The sequence below is a fragment of the Sorex fumeus genome, unplaced genomic scaffold (assembly GCF_029834395.1).
Source record: "Sorex fumeus unplaced genomic scaffold, SorFum_2.1 ptg000047l, whole genome shotgun sequence".
NCBI classification, from domain to species: Eukaryota; Metazoa; Chordata; class Mammalia; order Eulipotyphla; family Soricidae; genus Sorex; species Sorex fumeus.
In genome coordinates this window covers 24,452,566-24,478,225 of record NW_026606104.1, presented here as the reverse complement: position 1 = coordinate 24,478,225, position 25,660 = coordinate 24,452,566, and the positions used below count along the sequence as shown (strand labels likewise).

Genomic DNA, 25,660 nt, shown 5'->3' with positions numbered 1-25,660 from the left:
TGATTTCTAAGTAGTTTGGAGAGACCAGAGCAACAGCACAGCAGGCAGAGCATTTGCCTGCCACGTATAACCTACACTCCATTTCAATGCCAAGCACCTCATAATGTCCCCTGAGCACAAAATCAGGAATAAGCTCTAAGCACTGCTGGATGTAGCCCCACAAATACAAAACAAACAAGCAAAAAACTAAGAACTTTGAAAACAAAATTTCTAAGTGATTGAGATACTCTTGTGTGAGGAAAATACTTACCAGTCCGAACAAGAATCACAAAAATCCAAAGACATTCCTGGAGGACAGTCTTGGCAGTGCCACCGAACCCCCTGGATAGGTTCTATGCCACAATTATCACACTGTTACAGATTCAGAGAGGACAAGTATTAAAGCTATGATGTTCCAAAACCCTTTCCCCCACCTTTGGGAAACACGATGTGTACATATATATCCTTTCCTTTCTCAGCATGCACTAAACAACACAAAAATAACAACACAAAAATAGTGGCAAATTATAAAAAATGTCTTAGCAAACTAACTGAAATTCCATCTACTCAAGATCAAGCTGGAGAGATAGTGCATCACTGTGTTTCTTAAAAAATTAAATTATCTATAGAAACTTGGGCATTGGATTATTAGCGATTACTTGTGACGTAATTTAGACCAGTATAACTATCTAATGTGTTACAGAACTATTTAAGTCTTAGGCAATTAATGTGGCTAATATAATCCAGATTAACACAAAATTCTCTCTGAACTATCATCTTACTGAATCACTCTCTCAAGTCTAAAGGCTCCTAACAGCCAAGAGCCATCACAAAGAAAAGGTAGACCTAGCTCTTTCTCAGCATGGCAATATAAGCCTCAAAGTGTTCTGTATTAATTATGGAAATTAAAGTAAATTTCACTTCTAGTCTCTGTAATCATTACACCAACTAAAAGCCTGACTGACTGACAATAGTTATGACTGGGTCTTGCAGCAAAATGATGAGAATGAAGAGTTTCCTCTTGGAAAGACAAAGTCATCAGCTATAAAAATCTCTAATGGAAAAACAAGGTCACTGAAAAATCAAGAGGAAAAAATTTAATATAGCCTATGCTATCAGTCATGCTGTAAAATTGGAGCCATAACAACTTTTTTTAAACTTCAGTTTATCAGTCATAGCACATATCAGTATTTTTATGTATACCTCTATTCAACATAGTCTCATTACTTCCTTTAATCCTAACACATACAATCAATTCTAATACCCTATGTGCTTTCAAGCCTGTAAATTTCAAATCCATAACCACTCATCAAATATAGTATTATGGAGTTAATAATACTTAATGCTTGAAATCTGCTGAGTCTATCTTAAACTGTTCAAAACATACACATAGCTATCAAATGTGACTTGTTTATACCTTAACCTTTGTACAATTTACGTAGAAATACGTAGATTTTTTTGTCAAATATCTCAGTTATAATGTGTGCTTGCCTTTGTCTCAAGTGGTAGGATACACACACCTTGATTCCTGGCACCTGGCCACTATGGACATGCTCCCACCAAAAGGAACATAAAAATGGGAATGGAAATACCTAGGTAAAAATTTCTGATATTTACCTCAATGCATACATATTTATGTTTGTACTCATTTGACGGAATCATTCCTCCTTGAGATCAGTAATTGTGGTAATACGATATTGCATGAAAGTACAGGAAAAGAACTAAACTAACTTTGTTCTTCAAAGTATAACTGAAAGTCCTGAAAACAAGCTTAAACAACTTTTTTATCAGTCTTTTAAAAACAATGGTTCATAGGGTAAGTAAAATTTACCTTGAAACCCACGTGTTGGACAAATCCACTTTCAGCTTGCATTTGCTGAAGTTTCTGCTTCTTTAACTTTTTAAACTGTAATAGTTCCTTATATTCAGGTAAATTCCTACACATTATAGGAATACTTTCCTCATCCTATTCAAATGAACAACAAAATGAAACCAATTAGTTTGGAAATTAAACTACGTGAGAAACATTTATCTAGAACCTACTTACGTGCCTAAGAGTGTGAGCACTGGCCAGTACACGTGCAAGAACCAGAACTAAGTGGCGCAAACCACTGAGAATAAGCACACAAACAAGCAAAACATGATTTGAGACCTCCCAGAACCCCCCCACCCCCACCCCGAACACCTAAAAATGTGTAAGCAACACAGCTAGGCAAGTATGCGGTCACCACGACACCAAACATAACAAAAAGGGAAGAAAAGAGGAAATAAGAAATTCAAGATTGGATTGGAATGATAATAAAGTGAGTTGTGGGTCCATCACCCCATATGGTCTGGTGGAAGTTGCCATGATGCTGCAGAGAGCAGGGCATTTGGGACACTGGGGTTTGAACTCTTGGCCATAGGCTTCCAGACAGGGTTTGACACCACTGCACTATTCTGTTGGCCCTTTGTCACATTTTTTGGTTACTATTTTTGAACCCCACCAGTAGTGATTCCTGGGTGCAGAACCAGGAGTAAGTCCTGAGCACTGTTGGGTGTGACTCCAAAATGGAAGGAAGGAAGGGAGGGAGGGAGGGAGGGAGGGAGGGAGGGAGGAAAGGGGGAAGGAGAGGGAGGGAGGAGGAGAGGGAGGAGGAGGAGAGGGGGAAGGAGGAAGAGAGGGGAGGGGGGAGGGAAATAAGACTAAGAAATTGTGAAAAGAAAATAGGATTGTGAAAGTGAGAAAGGGAAGGAGAGAAAGAAATCTGTGACAACTAAGACTGGGAATGAGAACATAATATTTGATTATATAAAGAGCCACATTATGATTAACATGATAATGGAACTACATAATATCTAGGTCTTGTTCTAAATAAATCAGTGATAAAGTTGGGATGGGCAGGTCAATTACTGAAATAAGATTGTCAGGGCTGGAGTCAAGAGTACAGCAGGTAGAGTTCTTGCCTTTAACGCAACCCACCCAGGTTCAATCCCCAGCACCACATATGGTTCAGGCCTTGCCAGGAGTGAGCCCTGAGCACAGATGGGTGGGACCAAAAACAAACAAAAAAGTGAGTAAATAAGAAAACAAGATTGTTAAAAAGTTTAGCTATTAGTTGGATAAATATGAAGTCACTACAATGTATTTTACTGAAAATTCTAAAAAATTTTTTATAAAAAGGTCTAAAAATGTACAAAATAAAAAACAAATGGGAGAAGGCAGCGCAGAGTCATAGAGTACAACAGGTAGTGGCCTTGCCTTACATGCGGCCAGTCCAAGTTCAATCCCTGGCAACCCATAATAATGCTCCCCCAAGAATCACCAGAAGTGATCCTTGAGCAAAGAGCCAGGAGTAAGCCTGGAACACTGCTGAGTATAGCATCCTGAGCACTACTTAGGAGAAACAAGAACAAATAAACAATCTATAGATCTGGCTGGGTAATTAAGAGAAGAAACCAAGTTTCTCTGAAGCATAGGAACGGACATATAAACAGGTCACTCACTGATTCCTCCTCGATAGTAGTGTTCATGTGGCTATGAAAACAGGACCGGTCGTCATCTTCATCCATATAAACTGGTGGTTCATGCGAAGTCATGAAAGTGGAGGGTTTAAAGAGATGCTTATTAAGAGGGTGCTGTCGTCTGCTCGTTGAAGACTAAGCGAGAAAACAGATTTTTATTGGGAAGTGGGAAATCACAAAAACAATAAATATTTTTATGTAAATTTATCTGTTAGACTTCAACTGTATCCTTCAACATACTTATTTGCTTTTTTCTATATTATCTGGATTTCTAAAGCATGATACTTTAACCTAAAACTTTAGAAACTTTTGCCTAAAAAATCTGGGGAGGGCCAGACAGATAGTATAGCAGGTAAACTGCTTGCTCACAGCATGCAGCTGACCTGGGTTAGAACTCCAGCATCCCATACGGTTCCTCGAGCACCGCCATGAGTAATTCCTGAGTACAGAGCCAGGAGTAACCCTTGATCATAAGAGGGTGAAGCTCCGAAACAAACAACAACAACAAAGTAGGGCAAATATCCCAATAACAGTACAATGAAACATATGCTCATTATCTAGTTTATAGTTGTATCCCCAGTTTTTACCACACTCTCTAGTATTCAAATGCTGAACTTCTCTTATGACCATTTTCAGACAGGATGAAGTAGCTTAAATCATATAGAAAACTAACAAGTAACATAATGGGCTGGAGAGATAGTACAGCAGGTAAGGCGATTGCCTAGCATGTGGCCAACCAAAGTTCAACCCGTATTTTAATAAACATTATTCATTTAAAAATGCTCTGAGTTTGGGGCTGGAGTGATAGCACAGCGGGTAGGGTATTTGCCTTGCATGCAGCCAACCCAGGTTCAATTTCCAGCATCCCATATGGTCCCCCAACCATCGCCAGGAGTAATTCCTGAGTGCAGAGCCAGGAGTACACCTGTGCATCACCAGGTGTGACCCCCCACCCCCAAAAAAAGCTGAGTTCATTTTAAAGTAAAGTAAAGTAAAGGCCCTCCCGTTGTTCATCCATTTGCTCGAGCGGGCCCAGTAATGTCTCCATTGGAGATTTTGTTGTTACTGTGTTTGGCATATCGAATACATCACGGGGGGCTTGCCAGGTTCTGCGGGCAAAAAATTGAAACAACTCTGTTCTAATAAATATATACACTTTTACAAAGCAAATCTGACTTTAAAGAGCCTAAGCACAGGTTTACTTTCATCTATTTTCTTCTTACCTTTTTGGAGTATATATATAAGTTTGGTGTTCTGCCTGGGACTGGAATGCCAGCTTTAGTTAGTTTTATGAAATACTTCTGTACTCGGCTGGCAACCTAAGAAAACATAACAAGTTTTTAACACAAGGACAAGACAAGGTAACTCAACAAGTTAAAAAAAAAATCATATGGCACATGAGCATCTTATTAAACAATTAAAAATTACCATAAACCTAGAAGGAACATAAATAGACATCATCAATAGGAAAGTGAAGGAGAAAGCTGCTAAATAGGGGCCAGAGAGATTACACTGGTTACGGCATTGCCTTGAATGTAGATGACCTAGGTTTGATCCCCAGCATCCCATATGGTCCCCCACCAGAGCACTGACAGGACTAAGTCCTTAAGTGCAGAGCCATGAGTAACCCCTAAAGATTGCCAGAGGTACTCCCCTAGCCAAAAGCCGCTAAATATATTTTAGAAAGACAATGTAAGACATCATATATATATACGCATATACATAGATATATAGCACATTACAACCCAAAAGTACAAAACTCATGTACTTATGTGTTACATTATTTAATAATGAAAAATCCAAAGCAGAATCATCTCAAGTTTTTTCCTAAAAATCTACAAAAAATGTGCAGTGCTAATTTAAAAATAAATTATGAATACTTGTGCAACTAAAAATGATATGTGCTTGATGTCATTTACATTGTCTTTCATTAAATTAAAAAATAAACAACTATGCTATGAATCTGGGAGTACATCTTTAAATACCTGCTTTGCTGTTCGATTGCCCAATTCGTCTGCTATCTTCTGCCAGCGGCGAGATTCTACTTCTTCAGGAGGGTACTTCAGAAGTAGCTGCTCAAGCTTTTTCTAAGTGAAAACCCAGGACCAAATTTAAGAATCTAAATATTCAATGCAAACTAGACTCTAAAGATATATATCCACTTTCATTTTAACTCTAAAACTCTATGCTAAACTTTGTCGGTTAGGTTACAAGAGATTCTTAGGATAGAGAATAGGGGAAATGGATTAATCAAACAAACGAGTGAGGGGCTGAAGAGAGATCTCAATGAAGGGAGTGCATGCACTGTATACCAAAGGCTCATTTTTAAAAAAATTTTTTTTTTATTAGTGAAACACCATGAGGTACAGTTGTAGACTTACAGATTTTGGTGCTTGGGTTTCCGTTGTACAATGATCGAGTACCCATCCCTCCACCAGTGCCCATTTTCCACCACCACTGATCCCAGTACCCCTCCCACCCCCCTACCCCCTCACCCCACCCTGCCTCTGTGGCATGGCACTCCCTTTTGTTGTCTCTCTCCTTTTGGGTGTTGTGGCCTGCAAAAGAGGCATCGAGTGGCAACATGTTCGGTCTAGAGTCTAGTCTCAGTATGCTTCTCCCATCCTGGGGGGATCCTCCCAATACCCCCCATTTGGTGCTCCCTTCTACATCTGGGCTGCCTTTACCCCTAGAGTGTGAAGCTGGCCTCCAAGTCATGGAGTAAACCACCTGGTATTTATCTCGGCTATTCTTGGGTGTTAGTCTCGTATTTTGTTACTTTATGTTCCCCAGATGAATGCAATCTTTCTATGTCTATCCCTCTCTTTCTGACTCATTTCGCTTAGCAGGATACTTTCCATGTAGTACCACTTGTATGTAAATTTCATGACTTCATCCTTTCTGATAGCTACATAGTATTCCATTGTGTAGATGTACCGAAGTTTCTTTAACCAGTTATCTGTTCTCGGCAAAGGCTCATTTTTAATTGAAAGGTTCTCAAAAGCTTTGAAAAACTCACTATAGTTGTGGTTATTCTCAAAACCCCAATTATTGAAGCATACCCCAAAAATAATGGGTCTCATTCTCCTGACCCTGAAAGAGCCTCGAATGTGGCACTTTTTAAAATCTCAGGGCTAGGATGAAGGAGACGTTTTTGGGGCCTGCTCAAAGCAATCGATGAACAACAGAATGACAGTGGTACAGTGATATGGTTGACCTAGATACAATCCCTGATATTTCATTTGGTTCCCCAAGTACTGCCAGGAGTAATTCCTGAATGCAGAGCCAGGAGTAACATGTAGTTCTCATAATTTTCTAAATGACCCTATTTTTACTCAGAGACTATAAAATCCAGCTCCCGGAAGAGACCAGTGCAGTCTCCTGCCCCTGCGCCTGGCTCTTCCTCGCCGGGGTTCCTTGGAGGGGAGCGAGTTGAGCTTTCCTCCCCGCCCCGACCAGGGCTCCGGCAGCGGAAGACCTCCAGGACCAGCCACCACCATGCTGAGACCACTCTCCGCATACATGCAGGTACTGGCAGAGGGACAAAGCCACGCGGGTTCCGGGGCCGAGATCTCCAAGCCTACTCGGATTGGAGTTGAGCATCCTCCACCCAGATCCTCCAAATTCCAGTAGGCGGGGGTCACACCCACCACCTGGCCCCCTGGCGCGTGTAATCCCATCAGCGGCCAAGACTCAGAGGCTATAAAATCCAGCTCCCGGAACCGCACAGCCGACATCTTATTAGGACATCTTTTTATGACATCTTATTATCTCATTCCTACTTTGGACAAACTTGCAGGCTATCGAATGTAGCCTGCCCACAGGGCAGAGTCTGGCAAACTCCCCGTGGCGTACCAAATATGCCAAATACCAGTAACAATGATGGGTCTCATTCTCCTAAAGAGCCGTGAATATAATCTCAGGGCTAGGATGAAAGAGACGTTACTGGGGCCTGCTCGAGGCAATCGACGAATAACAGGATGATGAATGAATGAATGAATGAATGAACCCCAAAAATGAATAGCCAGCGTACCCAAAACTGCATAGCCAGAGATGTGGCTCAGTGATAAGAGTGCCTCATTTACACATAAAACCTTGGACTTAATTCCTGGCACCCACCTCGAAAGAGAATTAAACAAACAGATACACAACAGTAACAAGTAAAAGCACTTTAAGTTCATGATTAGCGGAATTAAAAGCATTTTAAATTCGTGATTAGAGAAATTAAATACAAAAATATATAGTCACATAAATCAGTAAATATTTTAGGTCTTCCTTTTTAAGCTTAAACTATTTAGAAATATCTATTACCTGTTCTTCCACAGTCCATAACTGATTAAATGTTTCAGGCTTGGTATCATCACATAAGCGGCCTCTTATCATCTGCAATAAAAAAGGCTTTGATCAAAAACAAAACAAAACAAAACCCAAAGACTATCCCTACCTCCTTGTTGTCACAAAAGTTGTAAACCTATTTATCAATATTAAATATCAGTCAGTTAATTTTAATATGCAATTACTCACCAAATGTTTTACATAATTAATATGTAATTACTCACCAAATGTTTTCACAGTTCATTATCTTATTTGGTGTTAGCCTATGAATTTTTTAATATAAATGATAGCAATTTCATTTCAAAGAAAAAAGTGAACTCAGATTAGAAATTAATGTTTATCAAGGTTTAAAGATATGTCTTTGACAAAATGTCTATCAAGCAGCAAAGCCAGGATCGAAATCCAGCTCATATTCACTACAAAGAATTCTTACTTTGAGTAAGATCAAAATGGATTTATGACCTCAACATCAGACCAGAATCCATAATGTTTATTGAAGACAAAGTCGGCAAAACTCTCCATGATATTGAAGCTAATGGTATCTTCAAAGATGTCACGCCACTGGCCGAGCAAGTGAAAACAGAGATAGACAAATGGAACTATCTTAAACTAAGAAGCTTCTGCACCTCAGAAGAAACATTGACCAAAATACAAAGACAGCCTACAGAATGGGAAAGGATATTCACCAAGTACACATCCGACAAGGGGTTAATATCAAGGATATGCAAGGTACTGGTTAAACTCCACAAGAAGAAATCACCCAACCCCATCAAAAAATGGGGTGAGGAAATGAACAGAAACTTTCGCAAAGAAGAAATTCGAATGGCAAAAAGGCACATGAGAAAATGCTCTACATCACTAATCATCAGAGAGATGCAGATCAAAACCACAATGAGATATCATTTCACACCGCAGAGACTGGCCCACATCCACAAGAACAAAAGCAACTGGTGCTGGCGGGGATGTGGCGAGAAAGGGACACTCCTTCACTGCTGGTGGGAATGCCGGCTGGTCCAACCCTTTTGGAAAACAGTATGGACGACTCTCAAAAAATTAGAATTTGATCTGCCATTTGACCCAGCTATAGCACTCCTGGGAATATATCCCAGAGAGGCAAAAAGGTATAGTCGAAGTGACATCTCCAATTGTTTGTTCATTGCAGCACTCTTTACAATAGCCAGAATCTGGAAAAAACCTGAGTGCCCAAGAACAGATGACTGGTTAAAGAAACTTTGGTACATTTACACAATGGAGTACTATGTAACTGTTAGAAAAGATGAAGTTATGAAATTTACATACAAGTGGTACTACATGGAAAGTATCATGTTAAGCGAAATGAGTCAGAAAGAGCGGGATAGACACAGAAAGATTGCATTCATCTGGGGAACATAAAGCAACAAAAAGGGAGAGTAACACCCAGGAATGGCTGAGATTAGTACCAGGAATTTTGCTCCATGAATGGAAGGCCAGCCACAGGCTCTAGGTGAAAAGGAAGCTCAGATAGAGAAGAGAGTACCAAATGAAGGGTGTTGCGAGGGCCCTCCCAGGGTGGGAGAAGCATGCTAAAAGTAGTCGATAGACCAAACATGATTGCCACTCAAAGCCTCTCTTGCAAAACACAGTACCCAAAAGAAGAGAGAGAGAACAAGGGGGAATACCCTGCCACAGAGGCAGGATGGGACGGGGGGGGGGGGGATGCTGGGACCCATGGGGATGGATGATGGGCACTGGTGGAGGGATGGGCACTTGATCATTGTATAACTGAAACCCAAGCACAAAATTTGTAAGCCTATAACTGTACCTCAAGGTTTTTCACTAATAAAAAAAATAAATAAATAAATAAATAAATAAAGAATTCTTACTTTGAGTATGTATGTCACTATAATACATAGAATACATGTCAAACATTATATGAAGCATGTTACATGTTCATTTAATCCTGACAACAATCCTAAAAGAACCATATTATACAAAAGCTTGGAGAGTTTAATATAAATAGTACCTAAAATTCAAAGCTAGGAAGTAGTGCAAGACAGTTCTTTACTTTTAGAGTTTATGACACACTACTGTTGAATAAAAGACTGCTTAAATTTTAAGACAAGCCAGGAACACCTGCCTTAAAGCCTAGAGCTGGCAAATTCAATACCTGGCACTGCCTGTTCATTAGTAAAATCTTTAGCATATCACAACCAAGTTTATGTGAACACCTCAAATAAAGTGTAGTCGTTGCATTAATCTTCGCAACAGAATTTTTTTAAATTAAAATTATAAACCAGAAACATGGTGAAATGGCGAAATGTTTTATCTGTAATTCCAACAGTCTTATTCCAAGACACTGCAGCGCTTACCTGAGGACGAGTGTTTGAGCCTTCTGGACCATCACTCAAAGGCAACATTGAATATGAGAGGGATTCTCCATCCTTCTTAGAATCTAAAGGACTTTTTGGTCGAGCAGGCAAACCTACTGAAAACAAAGTTATATATAAACATTAGGGCAAGACTACTTTAATTCTCCATTTAATTTCTTTTTATGTAATTTCTTACCTTTATCAAAAACTAGCTTAACTCTCCTAGTATGTCTTTTACGGTTTTTAAATTCTCTTTCAAAGTTCCCAAGGCTATTCGTATATTGGTCCCACACAATTTCAGGCAACTGAACAACTCTCTGGGGATATGGCAGCCCTATATCAGCCTGGAGGGGGAAAAATTACAATCTAAATTTAATTCAATAAACCATCAACTATACCAAATATTCTAATGATCCCAAATTCAAATCATCATCAACTGTGCTTCACTGGGATTCACTGCTTGAATCCATTAAACAATAAAATACAGACTAAATATTAAAATGGCAAAAATGATACTAAATTTAGCAAAACCGAAGTACTATTTTCAGAGTTTTAAAGCTGAGCTATACAGACATATCATGAATTATTTTAAACATAAATAGCAAAGAAAGGCTTTGTCTCTTAGAACAACATACAACTTTCTCACCCAATATACAAAAAAGTTATGACATCTTTGAGAATCAGAAGTACACCTCTAAGTACCAGTAATATGTACAGGAGTTAAGGTGCTTGCCTTAGATGCAGCTCTGGCTCTATCCCTGGTACAGTCTCCTGAGAATTGCCTTGGGTCATTCCTGATGAGAGAGCCAGGAATAGCCCCTGACCACTGCTGGGTGTGGCCCAATAAAGAACAAAACAAAACAAAAAATGGTACACCCTTAGTTTAGACAGGATTTAGAAATTTTACCAATCACTTCTGAAGGTGTCATTAGCTGTCATAATCACTAAAACCACCAGATCTTTATGATCTATATCTTTTGATAAGAATCTAGATTATAAAGGTATATATACATTCATTTTATTCAGATATCACAGAAGGAAAAAACAATTAGGACTTGTGAAAGTTACTCATTAGGATATCTATTCTGAAACATTTTGAAATCAAGTATACATGTCTTGAATTTTTCATTCTGTATTTTTGTTTGTTTGGGATCACACCAGGATGATGGCAGAGCCAGTCTATCCAGAGCCTGGTGCTCGGGGGCTTCACCTGAATGAGCCTGGGGAACCCTATGGTGATGGGAATTAAACCTGGCCTCCCATCTACAAATCATACACTCTAACCCTTTGAACTACTTCACGGATCCTGTTTGCAACTCTGAAATATAGACATACAACTAGAAAAATTCAAATGGCAAATTAGTACAAGTGAAAAATTCCCTAAAACTTGATCACTTTTGTGACTCAGAGGAAGTAACTTGCCAGAAAGATATTAAGGGAAGCAAGGTGTTTGCCTTGCCAACCCTGGCACCACTGGCATCATGTATAGTAGTATCCTGAGCAAAGCCAGGAATTATCCATGAGCACAGAGCCAGGAATAAGGCCTGAGCATCAAAGTATGTGGCTTAACCATGGGTCCCAAAGTAACTCATAGCTAAATTCGCCATTTTATTCAGATATTTTTTGTTTCTCCCTCCCTCCCTCCTTCCAACACCCAGAGGTGCTCAGGGCTTACACCCAGCTCTGCTCTCAGGATACTCGTGAGAGAGCTTAGGGGACCATATGTGTTGCTGGAGTTTGGACAAGGTTAGCCAAGTGCCTGGGCGAAGCACCTAAGTCTTCTGTAACTCCCTCTCAGGCCCCACTGCTAATTTTTTTTAGGTGAAAGAAGATTCTTTCCCCTAGTTTTTCAGCTTGCATCTTTTCACACAATGCACGAATATATGCCTCTCAAATGTATTAAATTAATACAGCCCCTACTTCATGATACAAGGTATCATTAATGCATTTAAATTATTTTCTTGGAATGTAATAGCTAAAAGCAGCCATTAAGGACCCCAGCACTGATCAGATGGCCTGGACAGTCCCAGCCACTGCGAGGCCTGTGTAGCATCATCCTTGGGCTCTTGCACTGAGCCAACAGCCTGGCTGACTGATATCTGCTATTGAGCCTGCCTCCCCCCAAAATAAAATAATAAAATTAAAACTTGAATCACATTTAAGTGGTTAATAATAGACAGGAAGTTGTCTTAAAACAGAAAAATGCATAACAACTTCTTACTCAAAGAATAGGGGTATTTCAAAATTAAACTTCTATTTCTCCTCAGAGATTTGGTGACCATAACTTTAAAGATATTTAGACTAATTTTTGCTTTTATCACCATTGTTTTTATACATATGATGTAATTTAAGAAAGTAACTGAAACCTAAGACAATTAGAAACTTTCAACTCCTGAAAGCTGAAGACACCAACTATCGCAAAATGAATAAAAATAGGAAAAGATCAGAAAAGATTAGGACAGGACAGCAAGTCTTATTTAAATACCCAACTAAAGCACTTACGTATTTTTGATGGGGGTATAGTTCACTGTATGTTTAGTCAGATAAAGATTATCCTAGTTTCAGCAACATGGTCAGTGAAAAAGAATAAACCAGGATACTACCAAATAATTTCAATATATCTTAATAAGTACTTAATATATACCTTCTTCTGGAGTTTTTCCACAAATCCAATAGGATTTTTTAGTGCTTCTCTCTGGTGTTTGCCTAAACTTTCAAGATCCTGGACTGCTTGAGAACGCTGAGCCTCGAGTACAGCAATCGTTTGTAATAGTCTCTGATAACTACACAAAGAAAAATATCTTACTAAAATTTTCTAGTACCAACAAGGAATAAAAACTGAGTTCAATCCATGATCTACTTTAAGTCACACAGTCTTTATAAAGTTACCTGAAAGAGTTTAGTAAAACATATTACTGGGATTAAATGAGGTCTTCCTGAGTTACGAAGTACCTAGTCAGAAAATATCAGTTAGAGAAAGAAAAGCCTTATTTCCCCACCTTATGTTCTTAACTCTTGAACCTGAACAAATACCAAAAAAGAAAGACATCAACTCTCCAAAGTTATTTTTAAAGTTAAACAATAAAATACAATCTTAAAGATTTTGGCATGAGAGGAATCTCCGAATTCAGTTCTTCTATCGTAATCTGTTGGAATAAGAAATTAGATATATTTCCTTGCCCAGAGTTACAGGGAAACTGAGAAATAATTCAGATATAATCTGAAGGGCTCATGATTCTCATTTGCTCCCTCTGTAAACAACTCCTATTTTATAAAAAGTTTACCTTCCCATCAACAATCTTATTTTTCTTTCAGCACTTAAGATATCATCTGTTAATTTTTTTTTTTTTGGCTTTTTGGGTCACACCCGGCGATGCATAGGGGTTACAACTGGCTCTGCACTCAGGAATCACTCCTGGCAGTGCTCGTGGGACCATATGGGATGCTGGGAATCAAACCCGGATTGGCTGCGTGCAAGGTAAACGCCCTACCCGCTGTGCTATTGCTCCAGCCCCACATCTCTTAATTTTTTAACAGGGGCTGGAGAGAGAGCTCACTGGATAAGGTGCTTGCTTTTCATGTGGCAAACCCAGATTCCATCCCCAGTATCTTATGTGGTCTTCTGAGCACTGCCAGGAGTGACTCCTGAATAGAGAGCCCCAGAGCACCACCAGGTGTGGCTTAAAAACAAAACAGAAAAAAAAAGGGGGGTGTCTTTAAAGATATTTTCTCTCTACACAAATTTACTACCTGTCATTCGCCTAAAATCTCATTGTGGTACATACAAATGTAACAAACAATTGGCTTTTCTCATTTTCTAGATGTTTCAAACTGTCCTGCCTGACTAGTGTTTATTTACACTATCAATACACATATATCAAAACATATTAACTTGAGATGCAAATGTTCAGATATATTGAAGGGAGAAAAGAACCTCTCAAGGTCACATCAACATAAATAATTAAGTCCCTAAAGTATTAGTGAAGCACAATTTAAAGCTTTAAATAAACCCCATTCTGTTTTTCTGTTTGATATTAGACTGACTATAAATTCCATAATGGCAAACACAGCTGTTTTGTTCACTTGTTTGTCTCACTCTTGTATAAAAAGTCAGTTCTAAATAGCATGTCCCTTAACAACCTCCCTCCCTCCCTCTCTCCCTCCCACTCCACACACATAGTGGTGCTCAGCAGCTTCTTCCAATAGGTACTCAGAGGTCATTCCTATAGTTACTAAAGGAATTAATCTCCCAGGAACCAAATCTGGTGCTCGAGCCCAATGATCTACCTTTCTTCAGCCCTTTGCACTTTTTAAACCTATTTTGTAGCACACGTTCCATCATACAAATACTCAATAAATATTTTTGACCCTTGAGCACTGCTTAGGCAACCAAAACAAAAATTAAAATACTTGAATCAACAAAGGAGCAGACATATATCCTATGCAATAAAAGTAAATATTAAACCTTTTAAATGACAAGTCAGCAAATGAGCAGAAGTTTGAAAGGTAAAGCAAGACCACCCTGAAGTTCTTAGCCATGACATATGATAACATAGCACTTTTAATCAAAACATTTTCTCAGTCCACCGGAAAAAAAAAAGACAAAAATTTTATTCTTCAAGAATCCTATTAATTATTCCCTCGCAAAATGTTAAGGTAAAAAGTATTGTCACTGAAGGGTGAAATTCCTCTCAAAGTAGAAATATTTCAGTTAAAAATTAGAACTCGAGTTGAAATACAAGGGTTATATTAAGTCACTCCTGGTTAAGTTATAGATGTAAAGTCAAACTCAATATATGCCTTTTTATTTATTATTTTTTTGCTTTGAGGCATACAAACCACACAAGCTAGTTATTTTTTCTGTCAGGCAAACTTATTTGGGCTTGTAAGGTAGTGCTGAAACAATAAGCTCCCTATTATAAACCAGTAAACAAACTTTCACAGAACATAAATTATTCCATTAATCTGACTTAGAAAACAATTCCAACAGAGAGAAAAATTCTAACTCTTGAACTCCCATTTTTTCTTTTCTTTAGCCAAAATTAAATGATTATCATATTGACAGGCTCACAAGTCCAGAATAAGTAAAAAGAGTATGATAAAATAGTGAATTCAAGGGTCTGGAGCAATAGCACAGCAGGTAGGGCCTTTGCCTTACACGCGGCCGACCCAGGTTTGATCCCCAGCATCCCATATGGTCCTCTGAGCACCAACAGGAGTAATATTCCTGAGAGCAGAGCTAAGAGTAACCAATTCCTGTGCATCGCCGGGTGTGACCCAAAAAAGGAAAAAAAATTGTGAGTTCAAGGTCTTTTAACCCAGCTAATTATTTCCAAAAATACTCATCATACACATACTTATGCAAAAGGCAAATGATTTAAAAACTAAAGTGATACTGGGGATATAGGAGCAGGCAGGGCACTTCCTTTGAATGCAGCTTATCCAGGTCTGATCCCCAGTATCCCATACGTGTCCAAGCCCCACCAGGAATCATGCCTGAGCTCAGAGCCAGAAAAGCACAAGTAGTGCTCATCTACCTGGGCGCAGACAGATGGGTGTGCCCTGAACACCAACCCATGTGTACGACATGCACGCACACATGCATGCACGCACATATATGCACTTGAACCAAAAAACCATACCTGGAGTGATAGCTTTAAAAAGTTTCACATGGATGAATCTATTTTTAATTCTACCCATTTCACCTCCAAAAAAACAGGAACCTAATTCAGGTATCAATCTGAAAGTTCCTTCAATCATTAATTCAGTAATTATTCACTAAAAGAATGAGAAATTGTGAGTAGAGCTTTGGTTAACTATGAAGATAAACCAGACATGTAGCTTAGGTATAATAATGAGTAACAATGATACCAGAAGAGGAAGAAAAGGAATTGAAGGAAGCAAAGAAAAGAATATAAATAGGACAGGACTGTTTGTATTGTAGCACTGTAGCACCATCCTTCCATTGCTCACTGATTTGCTCCAGTGGGCACCAGAAACCAAATTTTGAGACTTCTTGTTACTGTTTTTGGATTGTAAGGACTATAATTTGTGGGTCTGTGAAGGTCCATCATACTAATCTGATTATTGAAAAAACACTACGTTTTTGAGAACTATGTTTTTAGCCATAAGAAAAGTACTGAAACTTGCTGCTACACGTTAGTCAGAGGGAGCAGGATATAATGGTGGAATAACAAATACCCGAAGATAATGAAAACCAAGAACATGAGAACTAGTATTCAGTAGGAAACATGGCACTTGAGGAAGCTGGGGGATAGGACGAGGGCGGGGGGGAGGGGGGGAGATGGACAACATTCAGCCGGGAGGAGGAGGTGGTGCTGAAAGGTGGTAACGTGTTATGTAGAAAACACTATTAACAAAAGTACTGTAAAGCACAGTGCAAAACTTTCTTTAAAAAAGTGCCTCTCCTAGAAGAAGACTGGTGGGTGGGAAGCAAATAGGGGTGGAGGTGCATGATTGGTTAGGGGAAGTGGACACTGGTGAATGAATCACTGTTGAAACATTTTGTGCTTGAAACTCAATCATGAATAACCCTGTAATTTCACGGTGAAACATTAATACTTTCATAACCATGTTACCCAAACTAAAAGAATTCTACATCAATGATCCTGATTCTGTATCTTACTGTTCTTTCCTCCTTAGTACAGCACAAAACATTTTTGCAGCCAGGGTTTTTTTGCAGCCAGATAGTTTATTATACCATTAAGACCGTCTTAAAAATTTAAATATATACGTTAAAGTATTTTCTCAACTAATTTGAAAATTTATGCACACTCAAATCCTTTATGAAAACATAGCAGTTTTATTCATAACCACCAAAGTGAAAGCAAACAAGATGTACTTTAGCTGATATAAATGAGCAAACTGCAACACGTCCTAAAATGAAATAAGCTATCACATCAAAAAATGGATGAAATTTAAGTACATAATGATCCTAAGCCAGGGTGAAAAAGCTACATATTGAATGACATTTTGGACATAATTACAGAGATACTTTTTTAAAAAGAAGGCCAGAGCTGGAGTTATGGTACAGCAGGTAGGGAGTCTGACTTGCACACTCCCAGCCAATTGGGGTTCTATCCCTGGCATATGGACCCCCAAGAGCTGCCAGGAGTAATTCCTGAGTGCAGAGCTAGGAGTAACCCCTGAGCATTGCCAGGTATGACCCGAAAAGTCAAAAATAAATAAACAAAAGGTCAGTTATTTCCAGAAGTACAGAAAGAGGGAGGTAGGAAAAGCAAAGGAGAATTTAAGAACAATAATTCTATTACATATGAGAGCATAACAGTAGATACATGGTATCAGTTTGTGTTAAAACCTGTAACATTGTTTAGAACAATTAGTCTTAATGTATACAGAAGGTTTTTAAAAATAATTCAATGTCAGAAATGCAAACTGTGACAAAAGGTTTTAGCTCCTGTATCACAAATGTATGAAATACTATCATTGGAGAAGGTAAAGGTACATTCACTTTAGAAATCACAGATATCTAAAAAAAAAAAAAAAAAGAAATCACAGATATCTATAAACTAAAATACCTGACTGTTAAGAGCTGTATTTTAGTTGGTAATTATTTTCTGTGGGGAATAAACACTGGCAATTTTAATGCTATCAATACATGTATACTAGAACTAAAATTAAACAAATGGAAGACAAAGGAAATTTGTTTCTTAAAAGTGGAAATTTACAGAAAAAGCTAGTATTAGATAGCATAATCCTGATAATAATATAATGAATTACAGAAAGAGTGAAAATATGAACTGCTAGCTTACTATAAAGAAATATAGGGTGAGAGATAAAACAGGGAGCTTTGCCTTTATGTTAGTAAATCCTGGCTGAATTCCCAGCATTTCATCTGATCCTCTAAGCACACATCCCAGTACAGTCCAAAACCAAAAAGAATATATGTAGACATTTTTACACACAGTATACACACTTTCCTGTCCTGTACCTGAGACAGCTAAATAAACGCAACACCTGAGTAGCTATGGACAGAAAAGATTCTAGTCCTGTTCTTTAGTAAATGGAACTGAAGTTCCAAGACTGTCGAACTGGCGGTGAGCCTTAACTAGTTGTAGCATCAGAAAGAAAGTACTTAAGTTAAAAAAAATCTTGATGGGATATAGTAGTCAATGAAGGGGGTCTGTAAAGTAGTACAGCAGGCAGGGTGTCTGCCGTGTATGCAGCCTACCACAGCTAGATCCCCAGTACCATATATGGAACTCCAAACCACCAGAGCACCGTGTTAGGACTTAGTACTAAGCATCTCTGAGTGTAGCTCAAAACAAAAATAAAGAATCAATATGTTTTTAGCAGTCAATGTTAGGACATTCTGAGCAACAATATTTAAATTATAAAATTATTTGGGACTGAAGGATGTGGTTCAGGGTTGCAAAACCTACCTGCCCCGTGTGAGGCTGCTTGTTTGATCCAGCACATTCCCACATTGCTGACTATGAACCCAACATAACTAGTGCGATACTCAATACCACAATAAACAAAATTCCCAGAGAACCAGAACCAAGTGAGTAAATCACAGATACCACAAAATGATGACAATAAAGAAGAGAAGTGTAGGAGAAAAGGGAGGAAAAATACTAATGATCTATGCTGGAGTAATAGTACAGCAGGTAGGGCCTTTGCATCACCAGTACCCATATGGTCCTATGTCTGCCAGGTGTGATCTCTGAGCAGAGCCAGAAGAAAGCTCTGAGCACTACTGGGTGTGTCCCCCCAAAAATGAATAAATGACTGGGGTCAGAGAGATAGTTCAATTGGTTAAGCACATGCTTTGCATGCAGACAGCAAAGGTTTGATTCTCTGCCAGGATGGTTCCGAGCACCGCCAGGAGTAGCCCCTATACACTGCTGGGTGTGGTCCCAAAGGCAAAACAGGGGCTGGAGAAATAGTACAGTAGATAGCATGTTTGCCTTGCACGCAACTGACCCGCATTTAATCCCTGGCATCCTATATGGCCCCATGAGCACTACCAGGTATAATTCTATATAGTACAGAGCCAGGACTCAGTACTGAGCACAGCTGTGTGTGGCCCCAAAACAACAACAAAAATGCAATATAGATATACATAGATAAGAGAAAAAAATCCATAGATATAAATATCAAATAAATCATACAGATACCATATAATCAATTATAGGGTGTATAGTAATTTTTCTACAGAGAACATAAAGTATAGAACAACTTTACAGTAGAGAAACCTGACAAGTACTATCCTACTAGGTGATCAAGATCATCAAAAACAATTTATCAATTAAAAAATGTTCTTATATTCCTAAAGCAATCATCACATTAGTAGTAGATAACCTTGGTAGACATAATGAACATTTTCACTGTGGTTTTCCTCCCCAAGTCCTGCAATCCTAGCCTAATCACAAGAAAAACGACAATAAAGCATCTACAACACCCAACTTCTATCCCTCAAAACTGCCCCCAGGTCCTCAACAAATCAAGTCTTGAAACTGCTGTGGTCAAGAAAAGCCTAAGTAGATACGAAAATTGAATACAGTATCACAGATGAAATTCTAGACTAGAAGGTACACTCAGAATTAAATACAATTCCATGTGAGGTTCCACTCGAAGAGTTTACTGAAAAAAAACTAGCCACATTTCTGCTATGAAATAAGGAGCAGTGGCCAACTTGAAACTGTAATGAGAGTCCTGCTGGAATTTCACCAGAAAACGTCACTGAAACCAGGTAGGTAGCCTTCCAGGAGAGGAACTCCACTGTAGAATTACAAGTGGCTTCAACAAAGAGACTAAGGAAAGGAGTGTGGAAGAGTACAGCAAGTTAGAAACTCCAGCGCCAAGTTCTATAATATAGGGGTGTGTGTGTGTGTGTGTGTGGGGGGGGGGGGGTTAAGAGTTTTAACAGCCAGTGAATTGAAAATAAGCAAATAAGAAAAAGGAAGCCAGAGCTGAAGTTAGTACCTGGCATTGTTTCTGTTACCATTCGCAGTCTGGTTGGAGACAATTCTTCCAGAAAGCACACTCCACCAACTATAGATCAGCAGTCAGTTCCCAGCTAACACTTGCTTAATCAAGCACACAGTCTCACCAGCCCACTGCCAGCTGTTAGCAAGCAGGCCATTCCTTCCTTCATCTACGAAAGCATTTTCAAGTAGCAAGGCAGACACCAATTTGGGGCCAGAGAGAGAGAACTGTGGGTAAGATAGTTGCCTTGTAACACAGCCAAACCATCAATCTCCTACATTCCATATGGTATCCTCAGTCCCATCAGGAGTGATCCCATAGCACAGAGCCAGGAGTAAAAGCCCGGCTGTGGCCAAAAACAAATGTCTAAAACGTGACTGAGTAATAGATTTAGAAATTATGAGGAAGGAGGCCAGGGATGTTAACACAGGGATGTTAACACAACTACACGGTGAATGCCTAAGTTCACTTACAATCACCATAAGAAAATAAAATTAAGCAAAGGATAAACTAGGACAAGTATAAAACAGAGAAAAGTCAAGGGAACAAAGATGTGTCTTTGCAATAAAACACTTGTACTATATGTACGGGCCCAGGATTTAATCCCTGGCACTAGCCCAAAGGAAAAAAGAGCATAGAGCCAGGAGTAAACCCTGTGCACTACAAGGTATAATTCTCTGAGAAACACTTTAATATTTAGTTTTATTTTTAAAAGGGGGTCCAGAGAGAGTATAGCAGGTAGGGCATTTGCCTTACACACATCTGACCTGGGTTCAATCTCTAGCACCCCACATAGTCCCCTGAGCACCACCAGGAGTTAATCCTGACCACAGCCAGGTGTGGCCCTCAATTAATATATTTATAACTACATTGTGGGTCTGAAAAAATAGTACAATGGGAAGGCTCTTGCCTTACACATGGCTCACCCATGGTCAATCCCTGGCACCCCGTATGGTTTCTCGAGCCCCACCAGTAATGATGCCTGAGCACTGAGCCAGGAAGAAAGCCTGAGCACCGCTGGGTATGGCACCAATACAACCCCGCAAACACCATATTCTTCGTGGCTTTCTGAAAAACTGCAGCAAATCTGCTCTAGCAAAACAACCCAGAAAATACCAGAAAAACCGCTAATTAAAACACAACCATTGTATTCCTTAATATCTTATGGCTACCATTTCAAATCAAGTAAACATTGTTTCATACCTTCTTGTGTCACCTTTTCATTTACCCATACTCAAGAACTGTATCTGAACAAGTAAGCTAATTTGTTAACTTCCGCTCCAACCATACTAATACCTCCTAACAATGTCAAGTAGTTTACCTTCATTCTTGAATTTAAAGTGGTTTTTACTTCAATTTCTCAGTGTCTTAACAAGAAAAAAAAAAGGTTGCTTTAAACTGATTTTAAAATTTAAGTAAAAATAGTACTTTAATATTATATATCTAAAGGTCACAAGTCAACAAAAAGGAACTTTCAAATGGTCATGCAAGCTGGGTATGAGTATCCTAAAAAAGAGAAAAGAAAGAAAAGAAAAGAGAAAAAAATGCCTAGTGCAAATACAATCAAGGGTCAAGAGACAGTACAGGGGTTACGACTCTTGCCTCCAAGTGGCCAACCCCAGTTAAATTCACAGCACCACAAATGGTCACTGAGCACCACCAAACACAAAGCCAAAACTAAGCCCTAAGCAACATTAGATGTGGCCCAAAACCACCGCACAGTTAAGTCAGATTTCCTTTTTAAGGGTTTGACAACAACAAAAAAATAAAACAAAATTTTTAGATAAAAAAAATAAAAATTTTTACAACAGGTTTAAGGACACTCTCCTGCCATAAATATGCAGAACACCCGAGAAAATACAGAAGCAATCATAGTTCAACAATAAACAAACTGCAAGGACTGCGATCTGGGAAAGCAAATAAGTGAGATAAGTCCTACTTGGAGGTACTGTATCAACAGTGTAGAAATGGAAGAGGTCGCATAAAGAACAGGAAGAGGCCAGAGAGATAGCTCAAAGAGCTACAGTGCATACTCTGCAGGTGGGAGCTCTGGCTTGATTCCCCTTGGCACTGCCAGGAGTGGTCCCTAAGTACAACTAAATGTGGGAGTCCCCTCCACTCCCCTCAAAAGAAAAAGAATAATGGTTTGGGGGTGCTGAGACAGCTAGAATTTGTGGAACAGAACACCAAAGAGAAAGAAAATGTTGCTTTAACTAAGGACAGAATGCATAAATCTGCAGAAGTTTCCTTAAGTATTTAGTTGAATATAAAAGTGCACCTGTAAAACATGGGTCTACATTCCAAGCAAAGATTATCAAGGATCAGAACACAACACAAACATCAATGTTCTCATAAGGCCAGATCACTCAAGACTCAACAAACCAGAGACAAGATCTTTTAAAAATGAGAAAACAAGAACCAGAAATATAGTACAGAGGATAGAGCACTCGCCATACACACAACCAACATAGGTTCAATCCCTGTAACTCCAAAGGGTTCCTTGAGTCCTACAGGAGTGATTGCTGAGCACGGAGCCAGGAGCAAGCCCTGGGCACAGGTGGGAGTGGTCCAAAAACAAAATATAAAAAACAAAATAAGAGAAACAGACAGGCCATGCTATAAGATTAAGGATAGACTAGACCTAGAAAATAAGGGCTACTCTGGACTTCCCCAAACAGAGCTAAACATAAGTCTTAATAGTATCAAACTCATTATCAAGCCTGTTAGAATAATTTAAGAGTCTGTCAGAATAATTCTCAACACTATTTAAAGACAGAACAAAACTCAATTCTCAATTCTAATTAAAGAACAAAGTCCAGACAACATACTTACAAGTCCACCATACAAAGATTACTAGAATGTGGATGTTAGATCCTAATATATTACACCAAAATCTGTAAAATGAGAGCCCTTAAGAAATCTTCCAGTGCTTTCTGATCATTTTACGAATTTCCATATATATAATCAAGATTAAAGAAGCAAACAGAAACAGCTTCCTATAATACTGTAAAAGAAAGAGTGGTAAACATACCCCAATGAAGGAAGCGGAAGGTGGGACAGGAAGAGAAAGCAGAAAGGTCACCAGACATAACTTCCCATTTATTACTTAACGTTATACTATCTGATGATATGAGTCATCACAGAAAGTATATATGGCACAGTCTGAGTAGTATATAAAAATAGAACAGTTTTGAGCCTACTATGAAAAAAATTGTTGAAACAAAATGAAACAGCTTTTCCTATGACTAAAAGCTAAACTTCAATTAGTCTCAAATAGTTTTTTTTAATGGGGTTTATTACTATAAGTATTTACTACTATATGTAAACAACTTTTTTATTCATAAATTAGATACCAAGTAACTTACATAAGACATAACTTCCAAACAAGAAAGCAACCAAACATATAATTAAAACTAACAGTCCAGGGCCGGATTGAGAGTATAGCGGGTAAGGTGCTTCCCTTGCATTAGTCAACTCAGGTTTGATCCCCAGCATCCCGTTCCCCAAGAATCACCAGGAGTAATTTCTGAGTGCAGAGCCAGGAATAAGGCCTGAACATAGAAGGGTGTGCCCTCACTATCCCCCCTGCAAAAAAGAAAAAGAAAAAAAATAGGCCTAAAATTCAATTAAAACTAGTGCCTTCCTATATAGACAAAGAGAAATTCCTCAGTGGACCACTAAGAATCATCATATAATTCTGACAATTTATTATTCTGATTCAAATTTAAAGAGAACAAAAAGTGCTAAATACAAGGAAAAGTTGAGTTATTAAAAGTAAATACTAGCATACCATAAGTGACATAAAAACCATCAAAAGGGTCAGAGGTAGTATAGCAGATAAGGTGCTTGCCTTGCATCCATGAACCCAGGTTTGATCCCTGGCCCTGAATATTGTCCCCCAAGAACTTCCAGGAGTAAGCCTTAAACAGAGCTAGGAATAAAACCCTAAGCACTACTGTGTATAGCCTCCCTCAATCCCCTCCATCAAAAAAATTTTTTTTGAAGTGAAAAACTTTAAAAAGTCACAGAACATTGGAACAGATAAAGCATATAAAGCAGAGACAACCAAAGCATTTAAGACAGGTAGAACCAGACCTTATTCTGGCAGCAAGTCCAGAGCTTAAAAGGTCAAATTATACATGTGTAAGTGTGTGCACGCGCGCCACACTCTGATTGAAGGCTGGGCATGTGGCTCAGTAGTCAAGTGCCTAACCTAACTGCAAAAGACCTAGATTTGATCTTCAGAACTCTCACATGTACACACATGTACACACACACACACACACACACACACACACACACACACACACAGCTTGCTCCTGGCTCTCTGCTCAGGAATCATTCCTGGTTAGGGGCCATATGTAGTGCTGTGAATAAAACCTGGGTGCCCTGCCCACTATAATATCTCTCCACCCCTTGAGGCCTACCACATTTTTAAAATACTTGTACAGAAAATCACTTTTATTTATATTTACATTTTACTTGATAGGTAAGTGTGGTCAAAAAATAAAATCACTGAATTATTTTGATTAAATGGTTTACTGGGCATACAAACACCTAATACTTACAGTAATCTCTCTCCTGAAATAATCTTTGTGCCAAATTAGCCTGGCTATTATTGAACAGCCTTTACAATGTGTTAAAAAGGTACACTGAGAATCAATTTTCCCTAGTAACCACTGACTTTTAACCTAATTGGAGTCTAACACTCACATTCTTGGGAAATTATCCAAATACTTTGGAAAGTTAAGCTATTAAACTTTAATTTTCCAAGTTTGTACATAGAAATCAGTATCTTCAGTTACAAATTAATACATTTTATATTGAGTATTAGAGCATTTAAGACAGGTAGATGCGGCTCAAGTGACTGAGCATGCTTTCAAGTATGAGGTTTTAAATTCGATCTCCCTCAACACTAAGTCCCCCCCTCCCCAAGCACTGTCAGAGGTGTCCCCCCAAAATGAAAACATTCACTTAATACATAGAACAAGCTACTTACCTATAATATTCTTAAACACATAAAGATAATCATGACAACTATAGATATTAAAGTTAGCCTAAAGAACTGTTTTGAGCACACAAAATCTATTTCAAGAGTTCTCAAGCTAGAAACCTGAAGTAATAGAGACAAAGTAATAAAGACTGTGAATTAGAAGACAAAAATTCTAATTCCTTTTCTACCAGCAATTTAAGTACTTTAACCATTCTAAAACCTAGACTCAGCAGGCTGAGCACATGCTCGGCATAAAGACCCAAGTTCATGTTCAGTGCAAAATGGCTTTCCCAGCACCACTGGGTATGGCCCAAATCTAAAAACCTTACTTTAGTTAGAATAGACAACTGTATAATGCCACTTGGACAGTCTACGTTCTAGAATCTGTGGGGCTCACATGAGAAAGAAGATGAAAATATTTTGTAAATTATGAAGTGCATTTACTAATATCCAGGTATTTTATCCAGGAAAAAATGACTACTATAGTGCTTTTACAGAAAAATGCAGCCCTAATTTTAAATGTTTTCTG

At 38.7% G+C, this 25,660-nt stretch overlaps 1 protein-coding gene across 8 annotated transcripts in view; it reads right to left on the bottom strand.

The window, feature by feature from the left end:
* Nucleotides 1-25,660, bottom strand: part of ZZZ3 (zinc finger ZZ-type containing 3) — a 64,878-nt gene that overhangs the window by 1,488 nt on the left and 37,730 nt on the right. For 7 of the 8 annotated variants that reach the window (XM_056123744.1, XM_056123748.1, XM_056123745.1 and 4 more), the window contains 9 exons: nt 12,811-12,949; nt 10,363-10,510; nt 10,167-10,282; nt 7,795-7,866; nt 5,469-5,570; nt 4,707-4,802; nt 3,466-3,618; nt 1,811-1,945; nt 251-351 (listed from right to left, as the gene is read on the bottom strand). In XM_056123744.1, the coding sequence (XP_055979719.1) occupies nt 251-351; nt 1,811-1,945; nt 3,466-3,618; nt 4,707-4,802; nt 5,469-5,570; nt 7,795-7,866; nt 10,167-10,282; nt 10,363-10,510; nt 12,811-12,949 (1,062 nt within the window). The remainder of the gene's footprint in view (nt 1-250; nt 352-1,810; nt 1,946-3,465; nt 3,619-4,706; nt 4,803-5,468; nt 5,571-7,794; nt 7,867-10,166; nt 10,283-10,362; nt 10,511-12,810; nt 12,950-25,660) is intronic. The other variant, XM_056123747.1, reaches the window with a different exon arrangement.